Genomic DNA, 14,579 nt, shown 5'->3' with positions numbered 1-14,579 from the left:
TCAAAGTTTTACATGAAAATATATACTATAGGGAACCAAACTTGGTACAAAGCATCCTCAGATGAAATTTGTTAATATAAAAGGTCATACCCGTCTATAAGGGCATATGATAATCAATGAAAGTGTAATAATTGTAAAGTTTGATAATTGATGAATTTTTAGTCGTTACCTTTGAAAAGTTTTTTCTGAACCAAGCTACTTGTATAATAATAGTTTTCCTCAAGCTTGTTTATTGCTAGGAACTTCTGCTCAGGTGAGCGATGTGGCCCATGGGCCTCTTGCTTTCATTTTCTATTTGCAGAATACTCGTATATAATAAGTTAATAAGTATTTTATTTGATAAATTCAGGGCCCTTTAGGGCATTAAAAAGCATGCATAAAGTAAATAAACATTAAAAAAACACAAGGAAAAGTCCAACTAAATGGCGTCAATGCAACATTAAAAAAACCCAGATTATATAATATTTAGGTGGATCATTTTTTCCAGTTTCCTGTAAATTATTATGTTACATGTGTTTTACAGGAACTCTTAACTTTTAATTCTTTTGCTAATTGTATCTTGATTGATTAACATTTACAGATGCTGCACATTAACAGACATTAACAAACCTGCCTCCTTTTAGTTCGGTTATTAACTCTGCCATTCTGTCTAACACAACACCCCACCCACCCCATCCCCACCCCGAAATTGACACTGCTGTTTCTGAGAGTGATTGAGTCAAAATGGATCAACAAATTACTGAGATTTATCATGTTTGACAAAATGCATATATGCATTAACATGCAATTTTAAAATAGTCTTTAGTATTTTTTAAAGTTATTCTGCAACTTTAGGTTGTTTTTCTTGGGGTTTTTTTTTTTTGGTGCAATTTAAAAAGAGGCATTTTTAAGGACAAGAGGACAAGCTGTTGACCATTGTCCAGCAATATGTCCAGTGCTGTGTTTTTGATTGACATGCATGTAGTGTAAATTCACCCTCAATATAATGCTCTATACCGATGTTTCCAGGCCTTTATCATCCAGAAATTATGAGCTTCACTAAGATAACTGGTCATTTTCAATGAATGTCTTCATTTAAATACCCTACAGGTCAAACTTTACATTGTCAGAGAATAAAGAAGACCTCATAAATGCCCATGTATCAAGACCCTCACTATTAAAGATCAATGAACACAGTTATGTAGGCTGAAACTCCACCAAAGGAAATAAAGGATTATAGCACTGAGTAGATATAATGGTGCACACAAAAGTAGGTGTTTAATGTATGGCCAGCGAATGTTTGTTTGATAGCCAAAAACCAACAGCTTAGGGAATTAGGGCCTTAGAGAGTTGAGATCTTTATATGTACTGATGTCAAGGTTCATGTGGGGGCGTCAGATATTGGGTGGGGGTAGAATTCAGGTCACAGGTGATTAGTTTACATATAACATCAAGTCCTCAGCACGAGTGCCATTAAGTTATGTTGTGGATTTCTCATACCCTATGGTGGGAAAACGGATACATGCATATGTATTATTATTGAATTAATTCATAAAAGATTGACTGAGAGTTTACAAGAAATTGGCAGATTTTTTCCCTCCTTTATATGGATGTTATTTTTTTAACTTATTACATATGCTCAATGCTCATTTATGTCTTTCGTGGAAGGGCTGAAGGCCGAGGGATTTGCTATTTTGGTCCTGAGTTCATAATGGGTTGTGATAAGGATAGTTTTAAATGTTCTCATAACTTATAATAAAATCAATTTCAGTCTTTATATACATCCAGGATACATGTATGTGGTGAACTGAAAGGCTGGAATTAAAGTTACCGTAGAAGCAGAATTTTCAGCAAGAATTTAATTTTGGCATTGTTAGCGAGAGTGATGAGATCGCTAAAATTGAATATCACTAACAATTTATTCCACATCGGAGGCATTAGTTCCTGGAATTTTAAAGTCACTGCTCTCACTACACACCCATTTTTATGGGAAAATTGCTAATTTTATGTATTACTTGCTAGATATTTCTCTTATATAGTATATCTCCAGATCAAGCTTTTAGGTTAAAGGTCAATTCTTGGCTAAGGACATTAAGGGCACAGTATTTTTTAAGACCTGCATTACTTTAATATTTACTGTTTATGAAACCAAAAATAGTAACAGCTCCATAAGGATGCAGTTGTATTTTATGTGTAAGAAAACTCCAACCTCTTTTCTTCTGGTTCTGAATCATATGTGACATAGTCTGGAGGGGAAAAGATCCAAAATCTTGCTTTCATTTTTGGAGACCCACAGATATGAGAGTTTGTAAAGCAAACTGCAGATCTCTGAAGCATGAACTTGTTCTCCACCTGTTGTGAAAGTGGAAAGGGAAACACAAACTTTAAAATCTCATTGATTCAGAAGGGTACTTATATATGAAGGAGTATTTTGTCTGTCAAATGTCTAAGATTCAAAAGTGAAAGATGAGAGGTGGATGTAGACACAACATGGTGGTGAGATGGGGATCTCTTAATGAATTCAATTAGAAGGGTGGGGGACTCCCTGCAACTTTCTGGAGAATTTGACAATGCATTTATCAGAAGAGGAAGGAATTTGACATTGGCTTTCGTTGAATGATTACAAATTCTCAACATTCAAACTAATACAGATATGGTGCCATTTGTTTGCCATTCAATGGTTCATTTAGCCCCAGAATTCAGCTTACACCATCAATGATTTTATATATAGACATGCAATATTAAGCTCAGAAATTTGAAGACTGGTTTGTAACCAAGGTTGTGACTGGGTGCTGAGACAGGAACTAGCTGTGTATTGCATTGATTACATTTAGAATGGAATTTGAAGTTTTTGAACTTTTACAGTCTTAATTCTAGTTTCCTCTGTGAGCATACTTTTGTAAACTTTTTTTGGTTACCACGGAGATGTTCACAATATATCTGTTCATCATCATTAACTTTTGATCAATTTTGACTTGCTCTCAGAAACTGCAGGGTCAATTTTCACCAAAGTTGCTGTAGAAAATATCTTTTGGGGTAGGAGAACAAATATTGTGAAGTTTGTGGTCCACTACTATTGGGATCATGAATTTTACAATTTTGGTAAAGGACTGCCTCCTCTTTTGGAATATCCATTCAGTTTCAAATTTTAGCTCACCTGAGCCGAAGGCTCAAGTGAGCTTTCCTGATCAAAATTTGTCCATTGTCTGTCGGCATCGTAAACTTCTCACATTTTCATCTTCTTCTCAAGAACCACTGGGCCAATATCAACTAAACTTGCCACAAAGCATCCTTGGGTGAAGGGCCTTCAAGTTTGTTCAAATGAAGGTCCATGTCCCTTTCAAAGGGGAGATAATCACAAAAATGCAAAAATAGGGTGGGGTCATTTAAAAATCTTCTTCTCAAGAACCACTGGGCTAGAAAAGCTGAGATTTACATGAAAGCTTCCTGACATAATGCAGATTCAAGTTTGTTCAAATCCTGCCCCCCGGGGGTTGGATGGGGCCACAATAGGGGATCAAAGTTTTACATACAAATATATGGGAAAAATCTTTAAAAATCTTCTTCTCAAGAACCACTGAGCCAGAAAAGCTGATATTTGCATGAAAGCTTCCTGACATAATGCAGATTCAAGTTTGTTCAAATCATGGGCCCTGGGGTTTGGATGGGGCCACAATAGGGGATCAAAGTTTTACATACAAATATATAGGAAACATTTTCTCAAGAACCACTGAGCCAGAAAAGCTGAGATTTACATGAAGGCTTTCTGACATAATGCAGATTCAAGTTTGTTCAAATCATGGCCCCCGGGGCTATGATGGGGCCACAATAGGGATCAAAGTTTTACATACAAATATATAGGAAAAATCTGTAAAAATCTTCTTCTCAAGAACCACTGAGCCAGAAAAGCTGAAATTTACATGAAAGCTTCCTGATATAGTGCAGATTCAAGTTTGTTCAAATCATGGCCCCTGGGGGTTGGATGGGGCCACAATAGGGGATCAAAGTTTTACATCCTAATATATAGGATAAATCCTTAAAAATCTTCTCAAGAACCACTGAGCCAGAAAAACAGAGATTTACATGAAAGCTTCCTGACATAATGCAGATTCAAGTTTGTTCAAATCATGGCCCCCAGGGTTTGGATGGGGCCACAATAGGGGATCAAAGTTTTACATACAAATATATAAGGAAAATCTTTAAAAATCTTCTCAAGAACCACTGAGCCAGAAAAGCTGATATTTACATGAAAGCTTTCTGACTTATTTCAGATTTCAGTTTGTTAAAATCATGGCCCACAGGGGAGGATGGGGTCACAAGGGGGGGGGGGGGTATCAAAGTTTTGCATACAAATATATAGGGAAAATCTTTAATATGAGCCAAGTGACTCAGGTGAGCGATGTGGCCCTTGGGCCTCTTGTTAGTATTAATAGCATTAAAGATGGTGTTATTTAAATGTTTTACAAAGGAACTTATGATAAGTTGGGTCTTACTCTGTGTTCAGAATCTCTACCCCAGGGATCATGAAATTTACAATTCTGGTAAGGGCTCTACATCACTAGCATTTAGTATGCAATTGTAGAGAAGAATATTTTTGAAAATTTGACAATTTTTGCCCTTTCCCTATGGCCTATGGAGTGCAGGAGTCCTGAAATTTTAAATTTTAAAATAAAATTTAAAAAGAGCAGCCATTGAAGTTTAATTTATGATGTCACAACGTTGGTTCCGGTTTATTTCATCAGCAGCACTGTAAACATGACAAGTAACAAACAGTTAAGTTTGGAGCCTTATAGATTTGAGCCCATTCTTTCGCAAGAAGAAATTAAGAAAAGTCGAGTCGCAGACGGTAAACGTTTCTTCATACAAATGTCTTGAACCTCAACTTGTCATTACACAAATGATGGATCCACAGTTTACATAGTCTTTTTCTTTTCAGATGACTTGGTGGGGTCAGGAATTTCGAGAGAAAAAAAACATTTTTCCACAACTCCCCTTCTCATTAATGTAATTAACTGCTTGACGGGAAGGCATCAACTTATTTATTCATAAAATCTACCACATGCACATCTTTGATGATCTTAGAATATCTCATCAAAACTGGAACAGACGGTGTGATGTCAAAATTATTGATTTTTGTGGTATTGAATACAAGAGTTCCACATCATGGCAGCCTCTATAGATAGTGGGAATTTCAATTGTTAACGTTAACTTTTCAAATTAGTACTGAAGCTTATCTAGGCCGTATATCAACAGTATAGAAGACAAATTTTTATCATATAATTTATCCTATCATTTATCATGTAAAAACTTTTTGGGTTGCCTTCACCTTTGTATAACAATTTTTTCGGGGCATAAAAATGTGTTGATAAACCTAACAGATAATTTTCTACATTTGCTCTATTGTCATTTTTATTGTTTTAAACTTCTTTTAGGGCTTATTGGTTTTTAGCTCACCTGAGCTGAAAGCTCAAGTGAGCTTTTCTGATCACCCGTATTCCGGCGTCCATCCGTCCGTCTGTCCGTCTGTAAACTTTTCACATTTTCAACTTCTTCTCAACAACCACTGGGCCAATTTCAACCAAAGTTAGCACAAAACATCCTTAGGTAAAGGGAATTCTAAATTGTTAAAATAAAGGACCAGGCCACCTTCCAAGGGGAGATAATCAAGAAAAGGTAAAAATAGGGTAGGGTCATTAAAAAATCTTCTTCTCAAGAACCACTGGGCCAGAAAAGATGAAATTTATATGAAAGCTTCCTTATATAATGCAGATTCTAAATTGTTAAAATCATGGCCCCCGGGGGTCGGATGGGGCCACAATAGGGGATCAAAGTTTTACATACAAATATATCGGAAAAATCTTTAAAAATCTTCTTCTCAAGAACCACTGAGCCAGAAAAGCTGAGATTTATATGAAAGCTTCCTTATATAATGCAGATTCTAAATTGTTAAAATCATGGCCCCCGGGGGTCGGATGGGGCCACAATAGGGGGTCAAAGTTTTACATACAAATATATAGGGAAAATCTTTAAAAATCTTCTTCTCAAGAACCACTGAGCCAGAAAAGCTGAGATTTATATGAAAGCTTTCTTATATAATGCAGATTCTAAATTGTTAAAATCATGGCCCTTGGGGGTCGGATGGGGCCACAATAGGGGGTCAAAGTTTTACATACAAATATATAGGAAAAATCTTTAAAAATCTTCTTCTCAAGAACCACTGAGCCAGAAAAGCTGAGATTTATATGAAAGCTTCCTGATATAATGCAGATTCTAAATTGTTAAAATCACGGCCCCCGGGGGTCGGATGGGGCCACAATAGGGGGTCAAAGTTTTACATACAAATATATAGGGAAAATCTTTAAAAATCTTCTTCTCAAGAACCACTGGGCCAATTTCAACCAAAGTTAGCACAAAACATCCTTAGGTAAAGGGAATTCTAAATTGTTAAAATAAAGGGCCAGGCCACTTTCCAAGGGGAGATAATCAAGAAAATGTAAAAATAGGGTAGGGTCATTAAAAGATCTTCTTCTCAAGAACCACTGGGCCAGAAAAGATGAAATTTATATGAAAGCTTCCTTATATAATGCAGATTCTAAATTGTTAAAATCATGGCCCCCGGGGGTCGGATGGGGCCACAATAGGGGGTCAAAGTTTTACATACAAATATATCGGAAAAATCTTTAAAAATCTTCTTCTCAAGAACCACTGGGCCAATTTCAACCAAAGTTGGCACAAAACGTCCTTAGGTAAAGGGAATTCTAAATTGTTAAAATAAAGGGCCAGGCTACCTTCCAATGGGAGATAATTAAGAAAAGGTAAAAATAGGGTAGGGTCATTAAAAAATCTTCTTCTCAAGAACCACTGGGCCAGAAAAGATGAAATTTATATGAAAGCTTCCTTATATAATGCAGATTCTAAATTGTTAAAATCATGGCCCCCGGGGGTCGGATGGGGCCACAATAGGGGGTCAAAGTTTTACATACAAATATATCGGAAAAATCTTTAAAAATCTTCTTCTCAAGAACCACTGAGCCAGAAAAGCTGAGATTTATATGAAAGCTTCCTTATATAATGCAGATTCTTAATTGTTAAAATCATGGCCCCCGGGGGTCGGATGGGGCCACAATAGGGGGTCAAAGTTGGTTTTTTTTTTTTTTTTTTTTGGTTGATATAGTGCAGATTCAAGTTTGTTAAAATCATGGACCCCGGGGGTTGGATGGGGCCTCAAGGGGGGCATCAAAGTTTTACATTCAAATTTATAGGAAAAATCTTTTAAAATCTTCTTCTCAAGAACCACTGAGCCAGAAAAGCTGAGATTTATATGAAAGCTTCCTGATATAGTGCAGATTATAAATTGCTAAGATCATGTCCCCCGGGGGTCGGATGGGGCCACAATAGGGGGTCAAAGTTTTACATACAAATATATAAGAAAAATCTTTAAAAATCATTATCAAGATTACTGTGGTGACTGTCAACTTTTCAATGGAACAAAGGTCAACCATTCTGAATGCACTTTCATTGTAATCAGGATATGGCTTGGCCTTTTCCGTCAAGTTGAGAAAAACCCTTGGATGTAATATGTCAGCATATTGTAAATTGTTTGGGTCACATGACAGGAAACAAAGCGCTGAAATGAGGAAATGAATGACACAGAGCGAGTGCTATATACTATATTATATCTATTCTGTTTTATTCCTATGCTGTAAGGGAAGAATTGAAGCCTTGAGGTGAAAAAAAGAAAAATAACGGGAAATAGATCAAACTATACAACAGGAAATAGATCAAAATCTGCAGGGATCATAAAAAAGCATTACAGCCTGGCTCAGCATTTAGCTTCACTATCACATACACAGCGATCAAATACATAGAGTTTCAAATTCACAGTATATTGATAATGGCAACTAAAATGCCCTTGCATGTAAAAATTGCTCGAAGTCCTTTTGACTGATTTGCAAAAACAGATTTGAGAAAGAAAAGAACCAATGTCTTTAAAACCTGCTCCATCATATCACCCAATTAAGTAAACATTCAATATGTATACGTGTGTTAATTGATCTTGAAGGTTAAGAAATGGTTAAGCTAACCCTGAGGAGGAAGAAATGAATCATTGCAGGAAACGTATGAATCACATGGGAGGAAACTTTTGGTATATCTCCTGGAGTCTACACTCCCAGTGAATTTTCATTGACCTCTTTATGAGCACAAAACAAACAAGTGAATTTGTTACACGTTGTCTTCCTCCGCTTCCATCAAAAAAATATATTGAACCCCTGGTGAATGTTAGCTGTTATAGATTCTCTACTGACCCCTGGTGAATGTTAGCTGTTATAGATTCTCTACAGACCCCCCTGTTACAGATTCTCTACAGACCCCTGGTGAATGTTAGCTGTTATAGATTCTCTACAGACCCCTCTGTTACACATTCTCTACAGACCCTTGGTGAATGTTAGCTGTTACACATTCTCTATAGACCCCTCAGTTACAGATTCTCTACAGACCCCTGGTGAATGTTAGCTGTTACAGATTCTCTACAGACCCCTCTGTTACACATTCTCTACAAACCCCTGGTGAATGTTAGCTGTTACAGATTCTCTACAGACCCCTGGTGAATGTTAGCTGTAGTTATAGATTCTCTACAGACCCCTCTGTTACAGATTCTCTACAGACCCCTGGTGAATGTTAGCTGTTACAGATTCTCTATAGACCCCTGGTGAATGTTAGCTGTTATAGATTCTCTACTGACCCCTGGTGAATGTTAGCTGTAGTTATAGATTCTCTACAGACCCCTCTGTTACAGATTCTCTACAGACCCCTGGTGAATGTTAGCTGTTATAGATTCTCTACAGACCCCTCTGTTACACATTCTCTACAGACCCCTCTGTTACACATTCTCTACAGACCCCTGGTGAATGTTAGCTGTTACAGATTCTCTATAGACCCCTGGTGAATGTTAGCTGTTATAGATTCTCTACTGAGCCCTGGTGAATGTTAGCTGTTACACATTCTCTACAGACCCCTCTGTTACACATTCTCTACAGACCCCTGGTGAATGTTAGCTGTTATAGATTCTCAACAGAAATCTCTTCTTTTTATTTCCTTCTTTTTCCTTGGATTTTTGTTGTCCTTTGGTCTGATTATTTTTAGCATATAGTCTTTAAGTTTTGTTTTGACATCATTCATTCTTAGGGTATTACTTTTAAATTCAAATTATAACCACCTGAACTGTCATAGCAAAACAAAAACTATGGATTGAGTTATCGCCATATTCATAAATATTCTGAAAACAGGTTGCTTTTACAATTGAATCTTACTGTACTCATCAGGGTTCTCAGGTAGGATTTTTGAAATTTCTAGCGATTTGTTTCCACCCTTTATAAATTTTATATATGAAAAAATAACTAGGCCTACACAGGCAGTTAAAACAAGTTCTGCTCAAACTATTTCATGAATTGTATCATCTCTTTGAATTATTACACTGTTGCAAGCTAAAGAATATAGTGATCTTTTAAATTGTTCATCTCTTGATTGCAAATCGTTGATTGTGTCAACTCTTGCATTTATTGTTCATCTCTTGCAAATCATAAAATATGTCAACTCTTGAATTGTTCAACTCCGGCAAATGATGTGACGTTTCATCTCTTGAATTCACTCATGTTTTAATCCGCTTATCCTGTAGTACTGGTAATCAATACCTATATGCACTTTTCAAATATTAATTATTGAAAAGAATTATGCATTAATGATTCATACTTATCTTTCACTTTTACATAGATCTTTTTCTCAATACACTGTACATTCATAGCAGATACAAGAACTGAACAACATGATTGTTTTACCATGCAACTCTACAACATTTGCTCTACTACCTAACTACAAGAACATAATCTGGGGGAGAAAAATTCACAGGACATTCATATATCAAACCAAAAAAAAAAAAAAGATAATAATTTAACACTATCCTTCCTAAAGGGCCAATATTTTCCCCAGTAACTGTTTTTCACCTGTAACCTCTCAATTGATTCAATACACAAGAGCTTGTTCTGTGTATAATCAGATTTTAAACTGAGGCATGCTACCGACAAACAAGTTGAAGTTACATGCGTTTCAACAGTCCTGCTTGAAGTCAGCATTTCGCAACCATTAGTTTGCCAATACAATCTAGCTGACATTGGGTTAAATGCTGTTTAACGTGTTTCATACCAATTGTTAGGCAGTTCTTTACACACCGATTCTGACTACGGATTACTCCATCTACCTGATCAAGATATAGGGCTCATGGCGGTCCACAGGGGATGCTTTTTTCCTCCTGAGGCACCTGATCCCACCTCTGATATATGCAGGGGTCCGTGTTTGTCCAACTGTCTATTTTGTATTCCTTATGGGAGTTATGAGATTGATCACTGTTCATTATCTTCACCTTTCTAAGCACAATGTCGCTTAGAACAATCAATACAATCAGTAATAGATAAGGAACATTTAAATGTAACTGAAATAGCCTAGAATTCGATTGATAAAACAATACAGACATAGCATACTTCAAATTGGTCAATACAACATTTTACAGGTCTTTCAAATGACCGATAGAAATCCTGTTTAGCTCACCTTAGCCAATTAATGGCTCAAGTGAGCCTTTCTGATCAAAACCCGTTTTGTGTCGATGGCATCGTTGTAAACTTTTCACTTTTTCATCTTCTTTTCCAGAACCACATGCCCAAATCAAACTTGGCACAAATCATCCTTGGGTGAAGGGGATTTAAGTTTGTTCAAATGAGGGGTAACTCCTTCCTCCAAGGGGATATAATAGAGAAGTAGTGAAAATACACTGACAAATTTAAAAAAAAATCTTCTTCTCTAGAACCAGCAGCCCAATTTCAATCAAACTTGGAACAAATCATCCTTGAGTGAAGGGGGTCCAAGTTTCTTCAAATGAAGCACCATGCCCACTTCAAAAGGGGAGATAATCACAAAATTGTAAAAATAGGGTGGGGTCATTTAAAAATCTTCTCAAGAACCACTGGACCAGAAAAATTCAAATTTACATGGAAGCTTACTTACATAGTGCAGATTCAAGTTTGTTCAAATCATGGCCACCAGAGGTACATGTAGGATCGGGCCACAATAGGGCTTCAAAGTTTTGCATGTGAATATATAAGCAGCTTTCTGACATAGTGCAGATTCAACTTTGTTAAAATCATGGCCCATAGGGGTAGAGTGGGGCCACAATAGGAGATCAAAGTTTTACATTTGCTGATATATAGGAAAAATCTTTAAAAATATCTTTTGAACCATTTAAGGGAGGGCTTTCATAATTTGTGTATGTGTTCTTTATGGCAAGACCTTTCATCACAGTGATGCAATGGTGTGTGATCTTGTGAATTTTACCTGAAAGTTTGATTTACTTTTGATAAAAGCCTTACCCATACAACATCATCATAGTCCTGAACTATTTAAGGTAGATCTTTCATATCATGTATATAAATTCATTATATTAGGAGCTTTTATTTCATAATTTGTCCTTTGACCTTGAACTTTGAGTCTGACCTACTTTTAAGAAAGTATTACTTTTTAAAAAACCTGACTTATATTCAATATTTCTTGAACTATTTATGGTAGGGCTTTGATATTTTGTTGATAGATTCTTTATGACCTTGACATACTTTGGTGTTTGACCTTGTGATCTTGACCTGGAAGTTTTACGTATTTTTAATTAAAATCTGGCCTATTCAATATCTCCTCAACTATGTAAGATAGAGCATTCATGTTTTGCATACATTTCTTATGGCAAAGTTTTTCATATCAAACCATGATCTATGACCTTGGTTTTATCTAGAACAGCAAGATCATGTTAGTCATATTGGTGTTGAGGCTACTCTTTGTTATGTGAATTGATTTTCAGTTATGATGTGATCTTTTGGGATTAGGTTAAGATTAAAATGTTTCATGGAAATAAAGATTAATCTTAAAAATCACAATAGCTGAACAACAGAAGGGCCAAGGTCATTCAGGTGAGCGGTGTGGCACAATTGGCCCTCTTGTTCATTATCTGGTGGAAGATGAGTTGTAAGATTTGTAATATTCAACAAAATTCATAGTAAAGTGAGCAGACAGCCATCTTGAATTGGATGCTGAAACAAGTTTATGTCAATTCATATTAGTTTGACAGTCACTTCAAGATCTGTGTTCCATGTTGCCAGGATGGGGTCACAATAGGAAATCAAAGTTTTTCGTGGCGATATATATATGCTTGTGCTACGGAAAAACAAGTTGATGGTGCTGGAGTTTCAACAGTCTTGTTTAAAGTCAGCATTTCGCAAATTCTGTGGTCGTTATATTGATTTTAGGCACCAGTGATTCCACCTCTGGTATATCCAGCAGTCGGTGTTTGCCCAACTCTCTATTTTGTATTGGTTATAGGAGTTATGAGATTGATCACTGCTTGTTATCCTCACCTTTCATGCTTGAATATCACTATGTGATAACAATTTTGAAATCCTAACAAATTTCAATACACTCTAAAGTTTAAAGAACAAGGTACGATTGTGTACCTAAAAATGGCCCCAAAAAATTCTCTGATTTAAATGCGTCTTGGATCAAGCTTGATCTGTGTTTTGAATAAGTTAAATACATTCCAAGTATACTATCTCAACTTGAATCAAAGTTATTTCTTATTTTATAGCATTATTACTTCATCAATAAGAGTTTATCCCGCCTTTTTTCAAAAAGAGCTTGATAACTGTTAAATTTCATCCACATTATTGCGTAGGAAAAAGTGTGCCCATCCGTCGAGCAAAATGAAATTAATATATATTGTGTATTAAGACAAGATAAAAAATGTGTTTAAATATAAATATGCTCAACGCATGGGCTGTATGTTTTCTGAAAGGAAAACCCCCTGAATTTATGAAAATTTTCATTGATTTGTTCATTTTTGGCAATTTTATGCCAGCGTCACGCTCTTGTCATACAACACAAACCATTTTTGGATCAAATTAAATGTAGTTTTGATTTGCTAATATATTCCTTATTTGAATGCCAGATTTTGGGACTCTCACTGAAATCATCTATTTTCTGGGCCAGATGACTGTAGAAACTGTCCCTACTTCTTTGGCAGTGAAATATTGTTGATCAATAAATAAGATAATTTTTCACACCTCTTCTATCTGGGTTAGAGTAGGACCTCAGTACCCCTTGCTTGTTGTAAGAGGCAACTAAATTGGACGGTCCTTCGGATGAGACCGCAAAAACTGAGGTCCCTCGTCACAGCCGGTGTGGCACAATAAAAGATCCCTCCCTGCTCAAAGGCCATAAGCGCCAAGCATAGGCCTAAATTTTGCAGTCGTTCACTGGCAGTGGTGACATCTCCATATGAATAAAAAATTCTTGAATGGGACATTAAACAATATAAATCTCAAATAAAAAACCACACCTTTTCTAAGCTTTAGATTAATCAGACGAGGATTGATCAGACAGAATGCAGGAATTGATCAGGGGATGTTTGGGAATGTCAGAAGAAAGTGTATAATAATACTTTTATAAAACTTCTATGTATGATATACTTCACGTGTACAAGGATGTGACTAAATTCCTCAGAAAGTCGGAGGAAATCTTATCAAAAAGGAAGTAAAACACCTCGCCCTGTCTCGAAAAATATCTTTTTTCATCACTTAATTTAGATCAAATCCAGAGTTAAAGGGTTTCATTTTTTCAAAATTTGAGCCATTTAATTCGAGGATTTCCTCAGAAGAGAAAAAATCACATCCCTGGTAAAATATACTTGATGAACATACCTCACCTGTACAATATACTAGTACATGTACAACATTTAAATACAATGATATCCAACTTTTGTATAACTGAATCTAAATAATGTTGACAGTGGTTGGAGTTTCTGCTAGTGTTTGTGCACCCTGAATAACCCACATTCAGTTATCAATAGAGTTACGTATTGTTAGTTTTAGTCTGAAAGCAGTATTTCACAAGTGTATGTCAGATGCCTGTTCTTTGTGACAAAAAATTAAAGCTGTGAAAACTGGAGCATAAGAGGTGGACACATTATCTCCTGTGTATACTACCCTGTCAGTGTTGAAGTCACGCCAGAGTACACATTACAGGGGTCCAATCTAGACAATAGTCATCTATCCGATATTGACATGTTAAGGCATTAACTCATTTCCTGTTTGTTGTTAAGTTTGAACTCTATATGTTCAAATCACAGTGGTCAGTTTATTTCAAGTTGACCCCATATAACTCCAACCTTTCATGTTTAGAACGCAAAATTCAAGGCCACTCAGAATATTTATACTACCTTTAGGTTTAAACTTTTTACGACGATTAATGAACATTAGTTCTACAACTAATATGAATGCTTCTCATCAGCATGGAAATGAACGAGAAGGGTTCATTGATGTGGGAGCTGACCGTTGTACAGGGAGCTGACCAGTGTATACACAGAGGAAACCTTCTACATTACTGTAGATTAACTTTAGCAAATGGAATTTTAGATTTCCCACAATGCATGTTACTGAGAGTTTAATCATAAAGTACATTGCATCATGCATATACCAAATTCAATTATTATGTTCTTAAAGAAAGTGAAGTCA

The 14,579-nt window shown here is 36.1% G+C and overlaps 1 protein-coding gene across 2 annotated transcripts in view; it reads left to right on the top strand.

Moving 5' to 3' along the window:
* LOC125660418 (general transcription factor IIF subunit 2-like) overlaps positions 1–14,579 on the top strand; it is a 41,467-nt gene that overhangs the window by 26,376 nt on the left and 512 nt on the right. Inside the window, exon 8 of one of the 2 annotated variants that reach the window (XM_056149771.1) lies at positions 4,916–4,983. The exons of the other annotated variant lie outside the window; for it this stretch is intronic. Coding sequence (XP_056005746.1) covers positions 4,916–4,983 — 68 coding nt within the window. The remainder of the gene's footprint in view (positions 1–4,915; positions 4,984–14,579) is intronic. 2 annotated transcript variants of the gene reach the window in all.

Source organism: Ostrea edulis, chromosome 9 (genome assembly GCF_947568905.1).
Source record: "Ostrea edulis chromosome 9, xbOstEdul1.1, whole genome shotgun sequence".
NCBI classification, from domain to species: Eukaryota; Metazoa; Mollusca; class Bivalvia; order Ostreida; family Ostreidae; genus Ostrea; species Ostrea edulis.
The sequence above is the reverse complement of the archived record's forward strand: the minus strand, read 5'-3'. Positions and strand labels throughout refer to the sequence as shown.